The sequence below is a fragment of the Sturnira hondurensis genome, unplaced genomic scaffold (assembly GCF_014824575.4).
Source record: "Sturnira hondurensis isolate 20B ecotype Veracruz unplaced genomic scaffold, ASM1482457v3 Scaffold0004474, whole genome shotgun sequence".
Lineage (NCBI taxonomy): Eukaryota > Metazoa > Chordata > Mammalia > Chiroptera > Phyllostomidae > Sturnira > Sturnira hondurensis.
Window position 1 is genome coordinate 12,044,000 of NW_028077105.1, and position 26,595 is coordinate 12,070,594.

Here is a 26,595-nt window from a genome sequence, read left to right on the forward strand (position 1 = left end):
CCTGCGTGTTCCTGCTCCACGTATCCCAACACCTGTTGGTAGGGAAAGGGGTGAGGACATCTTATATGTCTTTCTAATATTTCCTAGACACCTTGAGTTCTGGACCCCATTCCAAATCCTTATTTGGGCCCTCCTTCTTGGCTGCACCCTGTTACAGTAGCACAGACAAGGGAGGTTTAATTCCAATAATGAATCCTGAAGGTCTTCATAGAGATAAGTTTTGATTTGGGGCTAACAAATTAAGAGATTTTTGACAGGTAGAGACAGGGAGGGAGATCGTGTAGGGAAGAGTTTTGGCAAAGTATCAGAAGCAAGGAAGTTCAGGAACGGTAAAGGAAGGAAGGACTGCTCATTATCTGGGGTGAGGCTTTTAGGGAAGGCCTGGGGCTGGAAAGGAGATGGGAAGGGGAAGGAGGCCGTAGACAGAAGGCCTCTGAGCAGAGGGACGGTAGGATAAGGGGTGTTCTTAAGGAAGAAAACACCTGACAGCATACTTCATGGATGACTGCAGGGACTTCGACCAGCTTTAAACAAAAAGCTCAGAAATGCTGAGAACAGGGAGTTGATGTGGCTTCCAGATCTCTCCCTGCTGTCAACTGTCATTTCTAATTGACTATAAATCAGAAGTTGCCAAAAGAAACTAATAAGTCACACTTAATCCTATAATATAATTGAGTAAATAAGCTTGAAATCCAAAGGTGTCCCAGTCAGCTTTTAGGGACAAAAAGGCATGGGGGCCTTGTAGTAGCTGATTATTTGTTTCATTTACTTTTCAGGAAACTTTTTCACAGAATTCTCTGACTATATAGATCAAGACAATCTAAGACAGATGATCTATAAATTGAACTGTCTGTAGTGTCCTCCAGGAAAACAAAAGCCCTTTGGGTTGCAGGCTCCTTGAATGCCTAGCCCAGCCCACCTCCATCCCCTCAGCCTACATCCCCCACCCCAGGCCCCAGCGAACTCCGAGAGGCTCAAGGAGGAGTCACTGCACGGTGCAGGCACGACAGCTGTGCACTCGCACTAACGCTGATGCTGGCACTTGGCGGGGAGGGGACGTCCATGCCGAGAGTCTGTTCTCATGCAAGTGTGAATATATGTTTTCATGTATATGTGTTTTCCTTATGCATGCTTTCCATGTATACACGCATTTTATGTATGTTTTCTATTTTTTGTACATGCGTTTTTATACATATAGAAGTCGTTTTGCATCCTTCCTCAGCTGTCTGCTAATGTGTGCGCCACCTGAAACTGTGCCACCAAAGAGAAAATTCCACAGATAGGAAGTCACGGAAAATTTGCTTTAGGATTTGTCAGTCCTCCTTCAGCTCACGGGTTCTCGGCTGTTTTTCTATTACAGTCCTCCTGAGGGCTATGGCGCACCCCCACAGGAAGAGTGACTCAGTGTAGCAGTGACCCTCAGCGGTTGGGACAGGCACGCCCCCAACCCCAGCCACGCCCCCAACCCCAGCCACCCGGGAAAGCAAATCAGACAGAATAGGGGAAAGGAAGGGGATGGACAAGGGGAATAGAAGCACAGCAGTTGGAAAAAATTCCCTAAGTCCTTCTGCCACACTCTCCCCACCTCCCTCCCACCCCTCCGTAAACTGAGAATCAGAGTATAACTTGGGAATATGGCCTGTTGAATAAGATGGACCCAAGTTTAGTGCTAGTGACACAACTGTGAGCTGAAAAATCCTGGCCATCTCATCTAGCTTCTCTAAGTTTCACTTTCCTCACCTGTAAAATAGAAAAAATAGTAACTATCTCCAACAGTTGTTTGGAAGATTAAATGAGATAAAATGACATCAACTGTTGGGTACAGTGTCTGACACATAAGGATAATGAACAGATGGCAGCAATGACCGAAATAAGCCACCCGTCAGGCAGAGCTGAGCCGCCCTGTTAGTGCCATTACAAGGAGATGCACACCGAGGAGGGCATGGGTACTAATGCAGTCTTCTGAGAAATCAGGGAGGACACTTGGTACGGACCCAGCTCCCACGGTGTCGGCCACACCTTGGGCTGGCTTCATCAGTAAGGCACGTGCGGGAGTCAGATGCAGAGCATGAGAGAGACCCGCCAGGCAGGGGTGCTGGGTCGGCGCAGACGCGGGCCCCCCACCAAAGCAGACCACTGCAAAAGGCTTGGTTGGTGTTTGCAGTGGCTGCTACTATTCTCTTTTCTCTCTGGCTTCTTTATTAACCCAGAAAAGTAGATTCAGCAAGCTAACAAAGTGGAGCGGGGGAAATCAATGCTTATCTTCTTAGCAATGAAGCCGGGCAGCCAGATTCTCTGTGAGGTGCTGCTCCACAAAAACCCAGGCCTTTCTTTGTTCCGCAGGAGGTGCTAATAGAGGAAACAAGGGCTCTCTGGCAACAGCACGCCCCCTGGTGACTAGGTAATGTCACAGCAGGTTTTTTTCCATTAGAGGGGTGAAGTCTGAGTGTCACATCACATCTACATGTCCGTTTCTCCTCCTCTTAACAAACTACTGTTCAAATTGCCAGCAGCCAGTACATTTTTGGATGCAGAAACACAGTTTGATTTCTACAGATGAAGCCAAAAGAACTTCATGGAGCTAGGATCAGCTGGGTTTGAATTGAAGCCTGTGGCATTAAGGGCAGGTGACCATATGGTTGGGTGACAGTCATATGCCCAGAGCTAAATGGCTGGTGACCTGAGGGCTAGTCAGGTTCATCAGAAAAACAAAAACTTCCACTTGAAATCAAAGCCACCACAGCTCCTCCCACTATTCCTGCAGAACAATGATGGCAGGACACCTTTCCCCTCCAGCCCCACAGGAGACAGTCATCGGGAGAGCTGGGGGCTCTGCTGGGTCCTTCACTGAAAATGTTCACACCGTGTACAGTTTTACTTCGATTCTGCCTTAGAATCGCAGGTTCCATACTATCACACTGTGCATATTTGGTCCTCTTTCATTTTTTTGAACTTACCTTGTTTAAAAAATAATAGTTCATTGTGACAAGGGATGCTATTGTCCAATGAACAGAATAGGGAGCAAAAACATAGGTGTCTGAAGGCACAGAAGACTGAGATGTCCCACAGTTGTTAATTCCTTTCTTTGCTCAGAGTTCTCTCTCCTCAGACGGTAGGGGGAGCGACACACTCAGGGTATGTTTGGTCTCATCCTCCAAATATGTGCACTTTGTTTGTCTATTTTTCCCAACAACATGGGAGAATAGCCAGCCAGACGGCAAAACTGCTCTCCTTGGGCATGTGTCTACAGTGCCGCCGCAGGGAGATCTGATAGGGGCAGGCTCCTCTGCTCCGTTTCAGTTAGAAGAGCTAGCAGCCTTTACCCATGTTTGAATGCATCATAATGCCTGTTCCTAAATGAAGGAAAAACAATTAAATCCACATTTTCATGGAACCCAGAAAAGGACATTTGGTCTCTCTCTTCTTCACTTAGAAGACTAAGTGTGGAAACTGTGCTGCTTGTGTTCACGGAAGCACATCAAGCAAGTGGACAATGGGCGAGAAGCAAGCGACTACGGACAGTTGGTTTGTTCCTCTGCAAAACCGTCCACTAGAAAACAAGGCACAGGAAGGTCACTGAAGCAAAGACATGGACAAGATATCATCTGAACAGGCAACCAAAGACACACACACACATGCACACACATACCGACAGCAAAATAAAACCCTGAGGTCAGCAAGGAATTATTCAATTTAAAAGAAAACGTTAGTTATCCTTTGGAACACAGCTGAATTAAGACTCCGCATGATGTCTTATACCATGTAATACAAATCCCCACAGTCAAATGCAGAGAAAAAAAGAATGGATGATTCCACGTTATTCCCTTGGTCCAGCAGAGGAGAATACACCGAGTACTTCTCAAAAATCTAAAGCATGCTGATGTGATGATGGCTCTCAGTCTCACTGATTTCCTGTCATCAGTTTGGCTGCGGCAGTGACTCCCACATGCCACCTACCTTGGTGCTATTTTCAGAGAGAACGGAAGACCTAGGACTTGTTCTGAAAATGGAGCACCACAGGCTGTAGTCTGCTTCATTTGGGACTAGTCACAAATTCGGTGTCTTGTTTTTTTGACAGCCCTACAAACTAAGAAAGACATATGACTTCTTGCCAGTCACAAAGTCACAGCTGACAGAAAGAGATCAAGTTGTGGCCACTCTGATTCACAGAAACTACTTCCAACAGGCACTTTCAGTTGCTTTGAGGTGAACTGTCCTCAGCTACAGAAAGAAGGGGCGGATGTCGTAAGAGCAGAAAGCTCTACCTATACTTCCTTCCTATCCTAACTCCCAATACTGTAATGTTGCCAGAGAATTCCATTTGGGAAGGAAAATGGAAAGGTGAGTGTTTGGAGTACTTTAATTTGACTTTCTACATCTCAGCCTCTTTCTACCTCTTTGTTAGGTATTTTGTCCGTTGCGGTTATTGTTACTATTGCTTTTTACTTTACATTCTTCTTTCTGGGCCGCTTATGAAATACCTTGAAAAAAGTTTCCATCTCTTTCAAATACTCATGCAGTAAGGAAACAAAATCAAATTCCTACAATATCGGATTTGGAAGTGCTTCAGATTAAAAAGGAAATACCAATGAGGCTGATGAACAGGGGCTTATGGAAAAACACCGAGAAGGGAGAAGCTGCCAACTTCCTCCTCTGCTCTTTCCCCACGTGGTGAACTAACTTTTGACAACACCCACGACATCAAAGGCGTCGATGTTAATCACTGGGGGAAAAGGTTACATTGAAAATAAAGTGCATGGCAGGATGTAAGAGCCTTCTTTTCTAATGAATATTCTTAATGCACATCTTACATTAAGAATACTATAAAGAATGCCACAGGCAGAGTCCATTTTCTGTGTTGTTTCTGTGCTCCCAAATTTAGTTAGATATGACACACACCGTTTTCCCTTGTGGTGAAACCAGAGGTCAGGCTTTCCAACACTTGTACTTCTACACATCCGCCCACCTCTGTGCTTACGACCCACACGAAGCCTGTACTGGAACGGAACGCACAATTCATCTTACTGGTCTAATTTTTTCAAAAGATTTTATGTATTTATTTTTAGAGAGAGGGGAAAGGAGGGAGAAAGAGAGGGAGAAAAACAATGATGTGACAGAGAACATCAGTGTGTGGTTGCCTCTTGTATGCAGCCCGACTGGGGACCAAACCCGAAACTCAGGCATGTGCCCTGACCGGGAATTGACCTGTAACCTTTGGCTTTGAGGACAACACTCAAGCAACTGAGCCACACCTATCAGGGATGATCTTATTGATCTAAAGGAGAATTAGCAGTTCTCCCAACTGGGGTAATTACTGTAGAAGTATATATTTAATTGATCTTTAGTTTAGTATAGAAATTCTTTTTTCCAACTTGAGTATACAATTTCCAAGTGGAAAAGATAATCCAAGAATGCTTGGGGCAGAGGTGTAATCAACAGAGGTGCCTTCTGTTTACACCAAGATGGCTAGCCTTCTCACGACAGCCACAGCTGCTGGGGAAAAATTGTTAACGTAAGGCGTCAACCACAGCAGTAAAAAAGTATTCGCCTCATTTTAAGCTAATTCTCTAAAGGTGTCACAATGCTTCACTTAAGACTGAAAACCACCTTAAAGAATCTGCTGTCAGGATGTCTTCCATATAAGCTGGCCTTATTGGCATGGGCTAAATGAAACAAAACATGCCTGGGTCTGGACCTGACCTTCCAGAGTAACTGCCTTGCTACCCAGTGGAAATCTTCCGACCACGCACTGCCATGCACGGAGATTTGATAGGACTCCTTCGATGGAGTGTTTTTTTCAAACCGAAGGTCACTGCCCCATTGAATGGGTCATTAAATCAACTTAATGGACTGTGATGAGCATTTTTAAAGGAAATAAAATAAGGTAGACTAGAATAGAGTAGAAATTATTAGAAATGCACATAATAAGGACAAGCAATGGTTCATGAATTTTTGTTTCCACTACAGTCATAACTATATATATATACACATAAAGGGGATGAAGACACTTTTAGCTACAGGTGTAACACAACTGGGAGAAGAAGAGCCAACAACACACAAAGACAGACCCACTAAGGAATATAAATGTGCCTTTCCACGTGGACAAGAAGTTGAAGAAGTCGCTATTTTAACCGAGGAGAGCGGGAAAGTTTTCACTGGGGCCATTGGCTTTTTGGCTATGATAACTTGTTCTGAAACCTAACCAGCTGTGAGGGCCGTGGTGAAAAGCACAACATGTGTGGGTAACTGTGGGATAACTTATCCAACAGGAGACGCCACAAAACCCAGACGCCTTCTCAGCTGCAACCTCCAAAAGAGTATCTCCAACAATTATTCTTAAATGCAAAATGCTCCCCTTACTCCTGCCTGTAACCCCAGCTATAAAACTCTTTATTCTTCAACACCATAATAAACCTTGGTACATGAGGAGGTACAAAAATAAAAGTGCATTTGACAGTGTGTGGATTTAAGATAATATAAGACTTTGTTTATTTTTTGACAATGTGTGCATTTACAAAAATAAATATATATACACATGCTCTTTTTGCCACTGTTTGACAAAATGGCATATTTATACACTCTGTATCTTGCTACTCTTACTTCAGAATTCATACTAAATATAAGTGCCAAATGGTACAGTTGTAACTCATTCTTTCAATGACTGCTGAATATTTCATGGGCCGTAAGCACTGTGTGCATTCCAACACTGACGGACATTTATTTCACTTTGCCTTTTTCTGGGTGGACAGACACCGTAATTAGTGTTGCAACGGCCATCTTGGTGCGTGTCAGTACATAAAGTAATTTTAGTTCCAAAATATTTCAAGAGATTTCAGTTTTAATAGATGTTGCCCAGTTGTTTTCCAAAGAGACTGGAGTAATTCACGCTCCATCAGCAACACGTGAGAGTTTTCTCTTCTTCCTTCCTTCTCAGCAATTAGAGTCGTCATGCTTCTATCTTTTCACCTGTCTAGGGTATAGAACACAATATCGTGCTAATACTAAAATCTGCCTTTTTCAAAAGTACCCGATTTAAGAATCTTTTCATATGCTGTTGGTCAGTTGTATTTACTCTTCTGTAAACTGTCCATTCAAAATATTTGCCTATTTTCTTGGTATACCAGATTATTAGATTTTTTCTATTTTATTGATATTAATCCATTAACTACTATATATAAGGAAATTTTCTCTCAGGTATTGTTTGTTTACTGAATCTCATAATATATTTTGTCATGTAAATCTTTTAAAATTTCACATATTATGTCTGTTGTATTTCTTTTGTACCTTCTGTGTTTCCGCTCTTGTCTGAATCAATCCCCCAGTTATTGCACTGTACAAAGTCATCTCATTTTTAACAAAGATTTGCACTTATTTATTATTGTAAAGGTTTTAATCTACATAAAATTCATTTTGTAAGGCACAAAATAATAATAGTCAAACTTTATTCAGGTAGTTAAATGTACTAGCACTTGTGAATAAATAACGCCTATTTCTCATTGAATTGGCAGAATATTTTAAGACCCACTCTGTCTCCACTGTGTGGTCCTTATGTTAATACCATGCTGTTCTGATGGAAGTGAGTTCCTGGTGTACGTTCCCATTCCGTAAGCGGCTTCTTCCCCCGCCCAGCCGTCTTTATCCTGATGTCTTGTGTGGTCTTACATGTTGATTCTTCTGTAGGGACCCTAGATGCACTTTATCCAATTCCAAAATATCTTTGCTGGGACTTTAAATGGAATGACAGTAAGTATAGTTATTAATTCATCTTTTGAAGTTTTATATTCTCCTTGGATCAATTTTGGTAGTTCATATTTTGCTATACTTTTTCTGGTTTGGGTGTCAGGAAACCTGGCCTACAGGCCAAATCTGGCCCCATCTAGTTTTGAAAATAAAGTTTTATTGGATCGTAGATATGCCCTTTGGTTGTTATGATTTCTATGGGTCCTCTGGGCTACAGTGACAGAATAGAGGGTGACAGAGACTGTTTGGCCTGCAAAGCCTAAAATATTTACTGTATGGAACTTCACAGAAAAAGTATGCAGATTTCTGCTCTGTTTTAAATTTATTTTCTAAAAAGTTATTTGGTATAACTCTCTACACTGAATAACTTTTTGGAAAGTACCATACATAGTATTCTTCCGCTTCTAAAATTTCTTCAATATTTTAGTTATATTTCCTTTTTCATTTCTAACTTTGCTCTCTTTTTTGTCTGGGAAATAGGTTCACAAAAGGTTTGTATCTTTTCAAAAATTAACTTTTTAATTTCTTTATCCTTTCTGCTACTTTCATTATTGCTGTTTTTAATTTTATAAATTTCTGCTTCCATCTTTTAATTCTCTCTTTTTTAGTGTACTTTTAAAAAATTTCTTAGTATTAACTTGTACTATTTGTAGATACTCTGTGTCTCAGATTTTGGAGGGTTCTCTCTTTCATTATTTTCTAGATATTTTGGAATTTCATTTTGGTTTTGCCCTTGGTGCAAACATGTTTTTAACTTTCCAAACTGTTAAATATTTTGAGTTACATTTTAATATTTATTTATAATGTTGTACAATAATGAAAGAATGTGGTCTATAAAAGCTCTTCTGATTTTTCAGCTATTCTTTGGGTCAAGTGGTTCACTGTTTTTTCTAAGTGTTTCATGGCAGCAAGAGAGTTAAGGGAAAGAACATGCAGTTCTACATAAAGTTTTATATCTATTAATTCCATTTAATTGGGTCGTTCAAGGCCCTTCTGTCTTTACCTGTTATCTACTGTTTTACTCATTAAAACACATCAGTATAAAACTGAATCACTGAACAGTTCTCACTGCGACTGTGATAGCTTTTGATTGTAGATTTGTAGCTAAGTGCCAATTGGGCATAGACTTCATAGACTTTTATGACTTCACAAATTGTGCCTCTTTCTATGGTTTTGTACTTTCTTACTAATTTAATTACTGTTCTTCATGTCTTATTACATATGCTCTTTGCCTTGAATATTTTTGCCTATCTCTGTCTTCCCTCAACCCTAAAAAATAATGATTAAATATATTTCTTATAGCAACTCTCATGTATTTTTTTTTGTTTTTATGCCAGAAGTTCCTTCTTTTAGGCAGGGGTATCAGTATCTTTTATATTTTATATAACAACAGATTTTTAAAATTTTGCATTTACAGTTTACTTTGTTTTTCCTCATCTTTTTCTCTTTACTATTTTGTTGGCTTGGTGAAGTTGCTCTTCATTCTTTTTTTCTTTTTTTAAAAAAATTAATTTAAAAGTTGCCCCACTCTTTTCAATTCCGTAAGTTGTTGCCTTTCTTTCACAAATACTTGTATTAAAATCTTCTGAAAACAAATGCTTAATGTTAGTTATCAGACAAAAATCAAACGTTTGCTACCTTATACAAATCACCAACTATTTCTTCCTTCCAGATACGTTACTTCTACATTGCCTCCCCCTTGCCCTTGGAAGACAAGACGTGAATTCTCTCTGTGTGTGGATGTGCCTGCCTCCACTGCAAAGCCCCAGAAGCTGGACTTCCTGCAGCCACAGGGCCCTCGTGTGACTCTGGTCAGAAGCCTTCACAGGAGATTCACGAGAACAGAGCTTCAGGCTGCACTTCAGTCACCGCTGCTGTCCCCGCAGCCAGGCACAGTCTTGAAGCCATTGGCTTTCTGTGGGGAGGTCCCCATGTCCTCCTCACCCCAGTTCATGGTGTGACTCATTCATTGAGCTGCTGCAAGCAGAAGCAGGCGGAGCACAGTCTGCAGCCAATGGCAGGAGCAGCAGCTTGGTGACAAGGCAGGTCCCAACAGCAGTGGCTTCTTGATGCCAAATGCTTCTTAATAGTGGCCATGACAGCAGGAATATTGGGGGCCCAGGTCTGGAGAGTAGTTCCTGAAATCTTAGTCCAGAGTCCACCACTCCAGCTACGCAGGATCCTGTGTGGCCATTTAACATGGCTCTGTAACGGATTCTTCCTGTTTAAAGTAGGCAGGCGGATTTCGTCCTCTGCAATTGGACCCCCAACCATACTCTCCCTTTCTCCCCATAAAACTCACAGATTTTACTGAAATAATAATTTAGTACTTTTGGTTTTAGACAAAGTTTCTCGTTCAATACATCTTTTCTGTATCTAGAATCTTTATATACCTCTTATATTACACATCACCAATTATTATCATCATTTACTTACATTTCACCAGCACTGGAGTGTCAACAAAGTTGTTAGAGATTGGCTTTGTTGGGGCGGAGGGGGGAAGATGGTTAAAGCTTGATCCTTGGCTTATTGTTCTATATAGTCATCTTCACAGATTTTACAAATGTTTTGCAGTTTTATTCTCATCAACCCAGTGAGGCTTTGTTCAATGTGAGTAAAAGTATTCCCCTTACAATCTTCCAGTAGATTTATATAGAAAATTTATCAGTGACTTCCACACGTGCTTCTGATCAAGGCCCTTCACCAGGCCCTTCTCATCTCCCCATGCTTCTTTCCTATCACTTACATCCTACCGTTTCTAACCACGAAACTTGGCTCCAAGCCCACTCTTCCATTAGGTTCTCCTCCAGTTCTGACCCTGGCTGGCCACCCTGAACTTTCTGGATACTTCAGTGCTCTAATGCACCTTCAGGGTTGCTTTCCAAAATTGCCATTCATTCTTCTTCTTCATTTCTATTTTTTTATTGTATAATGACTGATTCTATTAGAAATTCCTCAAAAAGGGGGAATTTGCTTTTGTGGCTATCCTCATAGTTTATAACACAGTGATTGGCATAAAGTCTCAAAACCATCATTCCTTGTTTTGTGAATCCCCATAGTATGTGTGTGTTCATACATGGTGTATAAACATACATATATGCACACAGTAATTTTGAGTTTTGGTGTACAAGTTACTTAAATGATCTAGGCCTCCAATTACCCATCTATGAAATGGAGACACTGTCACCTCCTGCATGGCTATGTCTTGGAGAACAAAACCTGGGACCCTGAATGGCAATGCCTAGTTAGCAGTTGTCTGGGGTCTCGAGTAAGGAAATTGTGGGAATGATGTCCGACAGCCCAGCCAGTGCTCTTGACGTCCTGACTCCCTCAGCTAGGAGCCAAAGTAACGTAGTGTTCCCTTAATGTACTCCAAGAGCCAGAGTACTTTAAGGTGCTGTGCCCAAGACCTGGAATGTCATCAGCATCCAGATGGCAGGTTCCCTCTCTTTCTACTTCCAAACAACTCTCAAAAACCACCCCCTCAACAATCGTCTCCTGACTATGACAGAGGAAGCCTTTTCTCTCTACCTCGCACTCTCCAAAAATGCAACTCCTACAACCCTTTGCTCACGACTTCAGCTCACGACTCCTGAAAAAGGTGGCTTGTGTTTATGTATGGTCAAAGTGACACAATATTGTGCAGCTGTTCAGGGTTTACATCCTTTCCCTGGGCCCCTAAGTGCCTTTGATGTTTGCACATTTGCCTTAGAGAAAGCACAGTGCTGTTTACATTGTTGCATTGCTCTGTATAATGCCCAGCCAACTAACACTTTGGCAAATACTGGTTTAATAAAGGCACCTGGCGGTGACTCAGCATCTAGGCCTACTCGCCTTCCCAGGGACTCTTGGTCACCATTTTAAACTGTGGTTTCTGCAAAGTACAGCTGCAAAGGAGCATAGTAGTGCCTTTCAAAAGCCAGAAGTGTCCTAGGGGAAGCTCTGCCCATAAAGTCTGTCCTGAAGGGGTGATTTAGACAGAAGTTACCAGGACAGAGGTGGTCCAAAGCCAACTTTCCAAATGAAATGCAACTGCCCAAGAATCTCCCTAACTTCCCAGAGTCTCCTTAGATCCTACAATCAGTGCACCATCTAGTAATGACTCACTCTGATTCTCCTGGAAAACCCCGACTTTGACAACCAGAGAAGAGAGAAACTGGCCAAAGACCTACGCTCACACCATCCAAGATAAATGGAGAGGGCCTGGATGTTCATAGTATCTGTGCTGACACATTTTAGCATCTGTTCTAGTTTTTCACTGTAACCCCAGAATCTGTACATTGCCCAGCACACAGAAGAGTTCGCCAAATGCTTGCCAGTGAACAAATATTATCATAAAATGACAAATGCTCCTATGACCTCTGTCTTCAGTGATAGTATGAAACACCCAAATTCTGAGCTGTTCCTCCTCTGGTATTTAAATCCCGTAATGCTGTCCAAGTCTCAATTTCGTTCCTCCTCTCTCTTTATTCAATAGAAAATGGACAACATGTACATAATAAGGTAATACAGCCAGTTTGCCTTGACGCTACCTCTGAAATGGTTTTTGAGTCCCCTAGATAGGCCTGTTATTTAATTTTTTTGGTTATCCCAGGTGCTTCAGGAGACATATCTTATTATATCCTCACCTCTTAGTCTTCCTGAATTTTGGTCCTGGTATTGTTACTTGTACCAATCATATAGAACACATATTATCAGGTTTGTTAATTAGTTGCTACAAATTAGTTACTACCAGGTATACATAAGTAAATTAATTATGAGACCACGTTTACTACTTGGTTCACTGCCATCTGATTCTTCACCTTCCTCGATCTTAAAGAGAAAATAAATGACAGTCTTGGACCCAATGTCTAAGATTATTTTAAGCAATCATTGCCCCCCTTTTCTGGTTCTAGCTTTGAAATCTGCACAAGGACTGCACCATCCCCCTTCCCATCACTGCGAATGCTCTTCATCAGATACCGTGAAACACTCACAATTAGACGTAGGGAAAAGCAAGGGAAAGAGGTGGGTTCGGAGGGGTGAAGGGAGGGGTAAGGAGAAAACACAGGCAACTGTAACTGAACGACAACAAAATAACTTAAAAAATAAAGGATTGTGGAAATGGCAAGTCATTTGACTGTGATTTTGTGGGCCCCAGAGAAGGAAGCTGGTGGGATTCTGTTTCTTTATTTAAAGAACACAAGGACGTAAATAGAAAATCTTGATCCCTGAACGTATCACTAGAAGGACCAGGAAACTGTTTTATACTGATGTTAAATATTCCCACTTCGTGTTTCCAACTGTAAGTTGGATTCCCCAGAATGAAGCAATGGGGTAGGATGAACACTCTCCTTCACGTTCTCTGACCAAGAAACGGCTGTTCTGGTGCACACACACACCAATACACACCAAACTATCCACATGTTTTAAATGCAGGCAGCGCATTTAATTTGCAGACTCTGATATGTAATTTAGTAACTCAGTAATTTCAGGTTAAAGTAAACTTTTGCTCAATTAAAAAACATTATAAACCATGCCTGGCCCTAACTGTGCCCAATTAACCAAAGCGGGTATTTTATAATGATGGGAAATATACACTTTCAAACACAACCGTCTTTGAAAACGTAACAGTACAAGCTTGTCTTTCTTTTCCTTCCTACCCTCCCTTCCGTCTTCTCTCCATGAAGTCGAATTGGTTCACAATGTCATATATGATGAACTAATAACTACATAAAAATAAAGCAGGGCTTGTGCAGCAGCTTTTTAAAGGACAGAGGGAAACTGAGACATGTGAAGATCCCAAAGGCTCTGAGCATAACAGTTACCCATGAGACAGCGTGAACTGAAGAACAGTCCTAACCAGACTACGGGCTCAAGGTGATGAGCACGTGGTATGGGGATGGTATCAGAGTTCAGTGTGGCGGCAGGTACAGGGGAGCCCAGACTCCAGGGAGAAAGTGACTTTCCTTGTTGACGTGACTTTCAAACACCCTCCCTGGACCATATTCTCCTCAGATGCTGTCCCCCAGAGCAACACGGCACTCTTCAAGCCATCTCTGAATTTTTCTCAGAATGTTCGAACAATGGTCTCATGCATGAGAGAGAAAAGACTCACTCTAAAGAAGTGAGTCTTTAATCTAAAGAAGAGCTGCCTTCTCGGCATTTCAGTGCATAAAAGATTGCTGGTAAGTAAAATGAAGGAATGAGAAAAAAAAGTGAGTTAGGACCATAGAGTGAAAAGAAAGCAATAAGAGATCATTCTGCTACGCTGAAGCGATCCCATGACCAAGAACGTGTGCATTAAATATGTACCCGGTACAACACTGTAAAAACAAAATAGTAGTGCACCTCACATTACCGTAAATCCTACATAGAAGGGAAAGGAATGTTCCTTTCTATGGAAGGAATGTCTTCCATAGAAAACGATTTTAAAAATAGACATTCAGCTACTAATACTAAGGAAAACATGTTCATACAGTGATTCTTCGTTTACAAAGTGCTTGCACAACTCCTATGCACATTTGAGAGGTGCCTGCAGTCAGGGGACCGCCTGGGTGACTGTCTCTGGGCTGTTCTCACTCTCCCATCTTAGCCAGCATGTGCTGAGGGTCTACTTGGGTTGCCAGCCCAGTGTGCTCTACACTACACGGTGATAAATAAGAAACAGAACAGGGCTAAGCCGTGGTGTTTTCCCTCCCAAATTTCACGGTCTCTTGAAGAGCTAAAATTGATCAGGAAAGTGACCGGGGAAGTTGTGTCCAAACTGCAGGACAAAACCACGAGGGATGCCTGGAACGTGGTCAGCTGTGTCTGTTAAAATTGAGTGGTTCGAAGAATATGAAGGAATCCAGGGTTCCCTTGAAGGTCTTTACAGTTGGGTGGAAAGTATGCTTACATTTTGTAAGAGTCAAAGAAGTATAAAATCCAATCAAGTGACGTAGGATTGCAGGTTTCCCTTCGGAGTGGGCGCTGTGGCCACTGTACATTCCAAGTGTTCACCTGCTTCACCACTGGGAATCGAGCCCCGACCCAAATCTCGGGGAACTTGTGCAGCCTCCTGTCTGCTGGAAAGTAACTTGATGGGTAAGTGATCGCATCTCTGTGCATCAACCCCAGACAGTGGCAGAATCCTCCACAACCACTCTACCCACCCACACATTTCACAGCCTCCTTCTTCAGTTTACTGTTCTCCTTAGCATTTACCAACATCTAGTATACTGTGTCCTTCATTTAATTTATGTTACATGCTTTTGACCTCTTCCCTAGAATATGAACCTCCTGAGGGCAGACATTTTTATTTTAGTTGCTTGTGTTTTTCTGGAACCTAGATAATGCCTGGCACATAGATATTTTAAATAATTATTGAATTAAGAAATAAAACCAAAGCTGTAGAACTAGTATATTTGTGGGAAGGCATCTGAATATCTGGTATTTTATTTTATGTTTGAGAGACTTTGGTCTATTGAGAGACTATCAGGCTCATAATTACAATTTGTTTAATTTGATAATTGATTTAAGTCAGATTTGTAAGGGAAAGTCTACAAAATTTGCAACTAATATTATAACATTTAAGAGAATTTTAGAATTTACTGTATTTACATATTTAATTTTTAGATTTAAGTTCTTGGGGATATTAGTCAATTAGAAAATTGGAGTTCTTAAATATGAAATTGAGTATCTCAGCTAAATATGCTAGTTGACATCCTAGTGCTTAAATATCACTATTCCAAGTTCTTTTAAAAGTACTTATTAATATTTACTAATTTTATAAATTGAATACGATCTGCAGGCTGAACTTTCAAGTGTAAGTTTGCTGCATCTGACTTTAATGAAAAAATGTTAACTTTTTAAATGACAGATAAACCTTCAGGAGGACAGGGGTCCCAATCGCCACAACATGCACCACAAGTGAGGGGCTGCTCTGGACAGAGAAAGAAGCACAGGCTGAAAGGAGCACAGGCTGCGTGCGAGGCAGAAAACCAAGCTCCTGATCCAGTGCCCCCGCGGATGGGAAACTAGCCCACGCAAATCCCCTGCTGTTTTGGAGTTCTTTCATCTGCAAAATAAGGAGACTGCATGAAATCATTAATTAAGTCCCTCCCGTTCCTAAATTATGGTGCTACTTCTTATGGACAATGAAACCGATCCAAATGCTGTGGGAGTGGAGAAGGGAGGAGGCTTATTTCCAGTGGGAAAATCAGCAGCTCATTGGTGGCACCTGAGAAGTCAAAATGCGGGGAAACAGCATTTGAAGTGGATGACACCACCTGAGCAAACCTGGGGAAGCAGAAAGTGGGTTTGGATAATGGGGAGTCAGAGAAAACACCTGCTGGTGCGCCGGCCATCCGGTCTGGCCACGGGAGCACTTCGCCGCTGTGCTGAGGAACGTACGTCGTAGCCCAGAAAGGATGTATGAGCGGCCGCTACGGTATCTGCTGGATGTCAGAGACAGGTTCACAGCACAATGATAGCATTTAGTTAGGACCTACACACATAATCCATTATCAAATTTATTATATCTACTTATATTAAGGTTAGATTTTACAAGAAGAATATGCTGTAAATGACACATGGATTTCTTGGGTGTTTAGCTTAAAACTAAGCTCATATTACTTTACAGAATAAGGCTAATGAGGACTCAAATATCATGTTACCCAGTTCATCTTGAGCTCCAGGAAACTGAGAGAATCCCCACATAATGTGATATTTCTGTAAAAGATTTCCTTTCCCCTAAATTCTCAACGAAGCCAAAAATACTCTCCATGGAAAGGTCAGTGAAATGCAGAGAAGAATGGATTCACCTTCACCAATAGTTCAAACACTGGCCAGCCCTCAGTGAGGACTTGGGGGAAGCAGCATATTCAGGGAAAGAAGAGTTTTTCTCAGGTTTAATTCAATAACTACTTGCAACACAGAGAATAATGGTTTTAAGCAACACAAGAATGTGGACATATTTTCTTATACATGTCAATGAACTAGCTAATCGGAGCAGGCCACATGCATGTGACAGAAGAAAATGCCACCACATGATTGTGGGTTTTGTTTCTGTAAATGAGACTTTCATCTGTCCAGATACAATAATTTAACAGGTGTGGCTGACCTAGGGTTTTCAACTGCCTGCAAACGAGCCACCCAGGCAAACCATTCCCAGAGGCAGTGGGCGGCAGCTCCCTCCTCCTCACCCCTCCTCTGCCACGTCGGAACCTCCACACCAGGCGAGCGAGCAAAACACGGAACCCAAAACACATGGTTATTTGCACGTCTCACACTGAGAGTCTAAGTGTGTGCTCAGTATTTGCTTAACGGAGATGGAGAGGAATTAAGTACCTATTTCTTTGTTTGGAAAATTCACATCAACTCTCCAGTCAGTCACCACTTTTCCTTTGAGCTGCCCCACATCATAACTCTATTTGCACAAAAATTTTGATTATGTGCTGCAGAATTTATACTAAAGTTGTTGTAGGGGAAATCAGGAATCATTTGTAGCATTTCTCGGGAAAACATCATTAGAAGCATCTCTTGTCCTCAGTTTCTCTCCTCAGCTTCCTGGTATCTTGTTCTCTCTTCCACTCTATTTTTTGTCTCTCCGGGACTCAGTCTTTGTGGGCCCTTTCCTCCCTGTCCCAAATTTCCCCCTTACCTTTTCCATATTCCTTCACTATCATTTTCTTAAGAAGAACAACTTAGCTCCATCTTAGTGTTGACATAGCTGTACTCCATGGTCATTTATGATACTAGTGACTCAATGCTATTCATTCTGTCATTCACCAATTTCCCCATGAGTATTTACACATTGCTTTCCATGAACCAGTCATTTCTAGTCTCTGGGCATATGGTAACGAAGAAAACAGTCAAAGTCCCTGCTCTCAAGGAACTTAAATGGCACATTGGGAGACAGAAACAAGTCATTATGCACAATATAAAAAGACACAGCTCTCTGAAGAAAAAGAAAGTAAAGGGGATAGATGGTGATGAGGATACAACTATATGCAATTTATATATGTATATATACACACACATATAAAAGCTTTTACCGGTGTCTTGTTTTTAAAACATCTAAAATAGCAAGAGCAGAAATCTGTATTTGTCATCAGAAGCTTTTCAGGTTACTCAGAAATCTTAAGCATGCTGTGAAGCAACTGAGACCAGGGTCTTCCAAGTCCTGCCCTCGAGAGCCCGCACCTTTGTCCACCGCGGCTTTGCAGGCTTTCCGCGCGGCTGCACTGCCGTCACCTGCGTCCCGGTCACAGGGACCGGAGTAAGGTCCGCTCCGCACGTCCAGCACGTCCAGCACGTCTGAGCTGTACGAATAGGAGCGAGTCACATTGCTGCTCTGAACTTCAGTTTCCTCGTCTGTGAGAGGAGAAGGTCGTTGCCTTCCCAATGACTTTGTTGTGTTTCTTAACATGATTTTTAAATTTCATCACATGGTATCCGGTATTTTTAAAAAACACTCAACACTAAAATATTACCATTATTTTCACCCTCAACGTGAATCAGTTCTCATTAGCACTGTAGTACTCTCAAAATTCCATCGGGACGGAGATAGGTCATTGTATCCGTTCTCTGTCTGTGCCATGACCCACAGGGAGGACTCTTCTTGGCTGCCCTCCTCGAGAAGATGACCCACATCAAATTCATCCTTGTGTCCTGTGGCAGGTGCTGCCCTGGGCAGGCGGAGGGACAGGGTAGGAGAGTGGTGGCGGTCATCCTCTGGACTTGGATGAACCTCACGTTGAATCCTGCCTTCCTCACTTAATTTTTCTTACCTGCCATTCCCCGGGTTATAATTGAATTTAAAGTAATGGTATTTATCCCACAGTGTTAAATAAGGATTCAATAAAACAACGCATGTCACGTTCTTGGCATATGCTGCTAAGAGCAACAGCAAACGTTTAGAAAGTACTTACCACGTGCTGGGCGCTGTTTTACGAATGCTGCTTGTATGCATTTGTCAAACCCTCATCACAATCCCGTGACTTCCGCGCTGCAATTATCCTCACTTTACATATTGGAAACCCGGGCCCAGAGAAATGAAGTAATTTGCTCAGGGTCACGTTAATGGTGACCCTGGGAGGATGAAAATTCAGGCAGTTTGCCTTGATTCTGCAATCGTAACCACTACTCCCTATCTCTCAGTATTAAGTGCTTGTCAAATATTTGCTATTCCTATACTAATCAATAAATAGTTGTTGAAATATTTATTTGACAAATCAATACTTGTGAAGTACTTATTATTTACTGTATCGCTCCCTAAGTGCCAAATCTTATCATAGTCCACAAAAATGCATCCTCTTGCTGCTTTGTATGGAACTTTGCAACGTTGCAACTTCTATTTAGAAGCATATTAAAACAATAGGAGGTAGCTCTGAAGAGAGTAAGAATGTTCTTAACACTACCTTTAACAATTCTGATTCAAAATGTCTAACACTTAGCTCCCGTTGTTTGAGGTTTACAATTACATTGGCTGAAATTTGTACAAGAAAATTTTTCACGGAGTAATCGATCCCTACAATATAAGAGATTTGGCTGGTTGCTATTTGGCAGGGGAAGGCGGGTTTTGAAACAAAATAACATACTTTGTTCACAAAGCAAGAATTTGTTTTCCGTGCAGTGTTAATTAAAAGGATATAATTGTATTTATTTTTCTAGAACTTCATTCCTTGCTTCATTTTCTATTCTCATTCTTGTTTACTCCATTTCTTCTATTTCTAAATTATATATTTTGTTGTGTTCCATACATCTCTGTGAGTCACCCTAAGTTCTTCCTGGAACAAGATGAGGGTAAAGAAACGTCCTGTGAGCAACGTACTACGTCGGGTGGGTAAGATACGTAAGATACGCGTGGGTTTTCACGTTAATGGGATTTAGCATCAGACGGGAGTGATCCAACAGGTATTACATCATGTCCTTCACGGACTTCCTAAAGCCCTCTGACCAGAATGTCTCAATATAAAAAATAGTTAGCTAGTAGGCCCCCAAACACATCCGGGTCCTTACGTACATGTGGTTAAGAATCTCGAGATGGGGAACGATCTTGGATCACCCAGGTGGGCTCTAAAGGGAACCACAAGTGTCCTTACAAACCGGGGGCAGAGGGAACCTGAAACAGACTGAGGAGGAGGCAACGCGACCGCGGAGACACACAGTGGAGTGATGCCGCCAGTGCACCTCCCCACAGCCCCTGGAAGGTGCGACAGGCAAGACGCGGACTCTTTCTCAGCGTGTTCAGAGGAAGTGAAGGCCTACTGACACCCTGACTTCGGTGCAGGGGCAGTGGTTTTTGATTTCTAGCTCCAGAACGGCGAGAACATGCATTTCTGTTGTTTTAAGCCACCAAATATGTAGCAATTTTTTTGCAGCGGTCATAAGAAATTAAAGCAGCTATTAATCTGAATATAAACAAGGGTTAAGTGGAGAGAAAATGTTTCTTTTAACATGAAAGACATTGGGAGAGGCAGTTTTAAAAGATCGGGCACATGCTTCAGGCAAATGCTACATTCTTCACCAAATTCCCTCTCTAATGTATCATTATATCACAGCAAGATTCTCTAGTACCAGGAAGGCAACCGGGACTCCTGGCATTGGGTGGGCCCTCATTCCACACTGCTCTCCAGCCCTTTCTCACTGAGTCACTTGGCTCGTAATCTCACTTCTGAATTTTTCTTCTACCAATCTCCCAGGATGTGTGCTGAAAGTAATCTTTTCTTTTACAAAGTCAAAGGACATATTTGCAGAATTTCACTTAGGGAAATGTTTCTGGCACTGGCTGCTGCATTTATTGGACGATACAAGTATGTGCTAATGGTGTCCACAGCACCTGGCTGGTTCCTGCAAAGTGCAGGGGACATGGCAGCAGCTGCCTAGTCAAGCTAACTCATCTTTGTTCTCTCTAGACCAGGAGTGAGAAAGATAATAAGCCATTAGCACTCTAGACAGTTCTAAAATAAGCCGTGCTGATGATACAAACTTGCACAGGACTCTCTTAGAACCTAAGAGTCAGTTCCACGCAACCAGAAAAATACGCCAAGTGGAAAGATTTCATCTTTAATGTAAATTATAAATAATTTGTGAATAGTTTTATTTTTAAAAACCTTAAATGAAGACAGTGAGGGGGGAGGATTGAATGTGGGAGATGGGGGTGGGTAGGACAGTGGGGAATAATGGGGGGGATGGGACAACTGTAACTGAACAATAAAAAAAGGCATTAGTTGGAAGACAGATGGAAAATTAAGCCTAAGCCTGTGCAAGCATTAAAATAAAACAAAAACAAAAAACAAGTAGCACTTTTTCTATAATTAATAAAAATGATTTGCACCCAGGAAAGTATGTCAAGGGTTAGGAGGCCTTTAATCACCAGAAACCACTGCCTTTTTCTACCTAACTTAAAAAAGAGAAATAAAACAAAAGTTTTGACTCTGAAACTATGAAAAGTTTGATGTGGATGAAATGCGTTTTGAAGTCTGACATACAAAGCACACTGTTCCATTCGCTATGGCCAGACCACAGTGACGGTGTCCATTCTGCAACACTGGGCGAGTCCCTCAGGTGCCGGGGCCGCGGTCTCTTAACCTGAAGACTGAGGGGGCTCAACTGGCAAGAGCTGCTGCACAGGGCCTTCCAGCTTTAAAATCCTGTCCTCAATTTTATGCCACCTTGTAGTTACAACAAAAAAGGGACAGTATTCTTCCCCTTAAAACACGTAATAAAAACTGCTTTATTTAGCACAAAAAACCTTAAATGATCAAAAAAGTGGCTGTTAAAATGAAAAACTTAAGGTACCAAGAAGGTAAAGATTTAAGAGGCAAATATCTATCTGGTTGTAGAAGTATAAAGTGGGGCTCAGCCCTGACAACACCCTCCTTCATTTCCAACCAAAGTAATGTTGATTTTCTTCTGAAATGTTTTTACAACCTGTCCGCTTTTCTCCTCGTGGCTGGCCACCACCCTGTCCAGGTCTCTCGATGACTATTCCAGTTGCCTCTTAACTTGTCATCCCAACCACTCAGGTTCCACCCACTTAGGAGGAACGGGGAAGAGTGGCAGACAGGCCCGGGAGGAGATGCGGGCCTCTTCACCTATCCTGGAAAAGGGGTGGGCGGCTTCCAGCAGTACTGGGGCACCCAAGCACTAGCTCTGCTACTCGTTACCTACGTTGTTTACAAAGAATTTCTTCACATCCTGTGCCTATGTTCTCTCTATAAAATGGGAATGAGAACACTGTCTGCCTCATGAGACGACTGTGCAGAAGAAACGAGTCGACACATGCAAAGCACAAAGAACAGAAACAGGTGCACGGTAAACAGACCTCACTATTTTTATCATCACCGACCATACCTATACTTTTTCAGGCTCACCCTGCACTACCAGGGCCTCTTTTCATATCATAATCACGGCTGCAACTTCACATTTTATCAAATAACTCTCAAATTAATGTCTTTCTCTTCCTCTACTGCTTCCGCTTCGGGAAGCAGGAATCGTATGTTTGCTTCTCCTACCACAGTGTTTGGCAAAGAAAAGCACTAGAATGTTTGTTAAGTAAATCTCTCAAGTAAGGCGAACCAAGACACCTGAGTTTCCAATCTGCAGTTTCAGATGTCTTCAGAATTCGTTTTTCTCCAACTCGCTAAGTAACAGAATGACCTGGAAAGCTATCAGACATACCCATGCCCGGACCTCAGAGATGCCAGTTTGATTGCTCTGGGATTAGCCACCGCCAGCATTGAAAACTCTCCAAATAATTCTAATTTGCAAGTCAGGTTGGAAAGCCCCAGTGCTGTTCCCATCTGTTTCAATTCGGAAGAGAAAGCCTCTTGGCCGATCTCTGTTTTTGAATTTGATCAATCTCAGGGGGGTTGAATTCTTTCTTATTTATATAATGGGCAGCTTTAGGGGCAGGATCTTGGCTCGCGGAACAAACAAGGATGGTTCACATTGTTCAGACAGTAGTGATCCTGGCAGTTCACCTGTTGGATGGCTCCAGGCCCCTGCCCCCCCACCCCCCACGAACCGGTCTTATTCGGGACGCTTCTGGCCCTGAAAGTGAGCACGTAGGAACATCCTCTTCTCTTATTTACCTTAAAAGTCACCGCAGAATTCCTTACACTGTGTGAGAAACGTGTGGTGTTTGTTTTTACAGGCCGAAGAAATCAGAAGTCAACCCATCCCTTCCCGGCGTTGCTCCCGAGTTAGGTGCCAGAATCAGCGTTCTTCCTCCCCGTCTCGTGCTTCACATACTCCCATCTCTGCTCCTTCCCACAGTCCGTTTACTCCTGTTCCTGCAAGGTTCCATTGGGCTTCCCTAACCCCGTCCCGGTGTGATCCCAGATATAAGGATGCCTTCCGAGAAGCACCGCGGGCTCCTCCAGCTGGCGGCCCCGGGACTGGGGAGCTGGGGAACTGGAGCACGACCCGGCGCCCCGTGCATCTGGGGAGGCACAGGGTGCTCCTGGACCGAGGGAAACCGGGACACGACGTGTTGATCCGCTGCAGATCGGCGGGCGGGCAACGCTTTCCACACCGGGGAAGGCCGGTCCCTGCGCCGCCAGCCTCTCCCGTATCCGGGAGACCCGAGACCCACCACATCTGGGCGCCCCGCGCCCAGCCTGTTACTTGGGAAGTGCAGGACGCAAGCCCGCCGCTCCGGGCGAGAGAAGTCGCCCTCCCTCCCCCACTCCCCGCGGGAAAAGGAACAAAACGCGGATCCCCAAGCCTGCACAACAGGTCCTCTGGGCACTTGCGAGGTTCAGGAGCCGGGGGTGGCGACGAACTGGGAAAAGTGGCCAGAGTATTCCGTGGGCGTATTTCCCACGGAGGAACCTCTCCACTTAACGTCTCCTTCGCAGGTCTCCAGCCCCACGGCAAACCCTAAGATTGGGGAGTGGGAACCATCCCGCGGGCGCGGGTAGGAGCAGAGTTACGGGCCTGTGAAGATGGCACCGGTCGGCTCTGTCCTAGAAGTTAGGTGATGCAAGAAAAGCGCCTCGATGCGCACGGGGGGGCTGGCCCTCAGGGCGGTCGGCGACCACTCACCTTGTGCCTGCGCCTCCATGGTGGCCGACTTCGGGCTGGGGTTGGCAGGAGCGTGCTCTCAGAGATTCAGACAGCGGTGCCCGAGTTCAGAACGCAGCTGGCCCAGCCGCAGGCGCCCTCTCTCTGCACGCGCGTCGCGAGCTCGGAAGGCGGGGAAGAGCCTCCGGCAGCAGCTTCTGGTTACCTCGGCTCCCAGTCCACCTGGCCTAGACGGCCTTGGGGGGTAAAGAAAAAGGCCACCGGTGGGCGCCACCTACCGACCACTCTGAGCATTGGGTGGAGGGCGCCCCCTCCTGGCTCAGGCCCCTTGCTCAGGCCAAATAAATGCCTCACGGAGCTGGAGTAGGCCCCGAATTCGGTTGTACCAGGGCAAATACCGCGGGAGAGAGGAAAGAGGGAAGATTTACAATACTAAACGACTATTGCTCCTGGGGGAAAACCCTTCGGTTTTTGTTACTTTCTGGAGTCGACCTTTTTATCAACTCACCAATACATAACCTTGTTTTCTGTGAGTTTCTGTTTAAAGATTTGTTAACATATTTTGCTGGTTAACTCATTAACCTTTTCAACTTATGTATTTTGTCCCCAGGACACTACAGCAGCTCCCTACAGCACTGTGCTTGGGGGCCATTTTAAACAGCAACTCCCAGCCCTCCTCACCACCAAGTGCACAAAATGGTTTAATCACGGTCTGTGGAGAGGGTACTTGTGTACAGTATGAGAGCTGAAATAAAAAGGTAGAGTTTAGTGTTGTTGAACCTCAGCTGGGAATGTGTACGACTGTCCACCCAAATTTTTCACGACTCTGCCAATGTCTGGGAATGGCCGTGAAAGTGCTGTATTGATTTTGGTGTTGTAAATAAATTTTAGTGATGAGGCAAGTTCACAAATGTGGAACTTGCAAACAATAAATTAACTGTGTATACGTTTTCTAATTAAAGAAAACCTGCCATTGCCAGTGTGGCTCAGTTGGTTGGAGCATTGTTCCATTACTGAGAGGTCCCTAGTTCCTTCCCTTCAGGGCACATACCTAGGTTGTGGGTTCAATCCCTGGTCAGGGCACATATGGGAGGCAATTGATCAATGTTTCTCTCTCACACTGATGTTTTTCTCCCCCTCTCTCTGTCTCACTTCCTCTCTCTCTCTGAAATCAATAAAGCCATGTCTATAGGTTGAGGGAGCAGTCACATTTTAAGAAAAAGCTAGATATGTATAGTTCTATTCCAAGTCTGGCCTGGCAATTGGACTAGAAAGCGTAGCAGGGACTAAGAATCATCAGCTCATGTTTCACCTGCTCGGATTTTTAGCGGTTACATATCTCCCCTTTGTCTTCCCACCTACACAATCCACATCTAGAAAAGGAAATGTAGTGTTTATTTACACTTGGTCTTGGTTTTCTATTTTTTTCCGTGTTTTTTTTTTTTTTAGCTAGATGGTAAAGTCTGTCAGGGCCAACTGTCAGTCCCATATTGAGTCCCCATATTTCCTACCAAAGAGCCTTATTCAAATTCATAGCTCCAAAAAAATGTAGTGAATAAACAACTAAGGGACCAGTAGGTTCTATTTTATCCATGCCCAAGTTATTTCAAAGTATAGACTTAATAAACACAATGTACTTTTAAATTGTTGCTTGAGAGAAGGAAGACTGATGGATTCCAGGCACATGTAAAACCATATCAGTATTTTTTGGGTTATGTTCAAGATATCCTTGATCTGTAGTCATTGACATTAAAATTGCTCTTTAGAACACCAAGCACAGGGCTTTTTAAATGGCTTTTGGTGATAGTGACCATGGATGCACCGAGTGATAAGTCAGAATCCGTGCTTTTAAAAACACAATCAGTGATTAAATCAGTTTTAGATTCTGTTCAGTGGTTCTGGTCCTCTTCACCCTGGAAATTAAACACCAGGTTAGGCTTGACTCCCAGCTGTTAAAAGAAGTTAAAAATAGTCAATGACTTTCCAGCTTGAGTCATTTAACCTTCTCCTAAACTCTGACTCATTTTTCTGATTCATAACATTTTAAGATACTATCCCTTTAATATCATTGTTTATAATAATAAAATATTGATATTCATTAGAAATACTCATTGAATATTCTCTGTGCCAGGGACTGTGGTAGATGTAAAGATACAAGTGAAAGGCCTGTTCCTTTTTACCCAGGGAGCTCACCGTCTGGGGAGACGGATAGATAAACAGAAGCTTTATAAAGCCATGCAATATGATAGGTGCTGTGCCGAGGTGAGCCCAGTGTGCACGTCAGCAGTGAGGGAGGTCTCCTAACTCAGAGTGCTGGAGAGATCAAGGAACGTTTCTTTAAAGATGTTTGCCTCATCTGAGTCCTAAAAGATGAAGGAGTCAACCAGGTATGTTGTGTTAGCCCCCAGATAATGGTTTAGCCAGGGAAGACTATTGTGATGTCTCTTTTCCTTTTCACTGAGGATGGTGAATTTTCTCAACTTCCTTAAAGCTTACTGAACAGTTATCTACCTCCTTTTGTTCTTCATCTCTGCAGCTACTGTGCAGGGGAAAAAAAGAAGTGTTTGTAGTCAATGCAGTAAGTGTTCAGTCCTGCAGAATTGATCTTCTGCAGAGGTGGGGATGCAGCAGAAATCATAAATGTCCAAAGTGTATTCAGCAGTTCTTGTCTAACCACGTTCAAGGTCATTTGTAACATAACACACTGAAGATGGATGTCCTTGGGAGGTAGGTGGAGCACAGAAATGAGAGGAAGCAGTAAGAGAGGACAAATAAAGTATGTAGCTCTGGCTCACAAACATTACAAACACATTGAAGGAGAACATGGACTTTGGGGTCCATTACATTCTTACACTGAAAATG

The 26,595-nt window shown here is 43.0% G+C and overlaps 1 protein-coding gene across 7 annotated transcripts in view; it reads right to left on the minus strand.

Annotated features, from left to right (window-relative positions):
• The window catches only part of TPD52L1 (TPD52 like 1), a 68,942-nt gene extending 44,973 nt beyond the window's left edge, over nucleotides 1–23,969 (minus strand). For all 7 annotated transcript variants that reach the window (XM_037045825.1, XM_037045824.1, XM_037045823.1 and 4 more), the window contains exon 1: nucleotides 23,755–23,969. In XM_037045825.1, the coding sequence (XP_036901720.1) occupies nucleotides 23,755–23,773 (19 nt within the window). In that variant the 5' untranslated portion in view covers nucleotides 23,774–23,969. The remainder of the gene's footprint in view (nucleotides 1–23,754) is intronic.
• Between the last annotated feature and the right edge of the window lie 2,626 nt (nucleotides 23,970–26,595).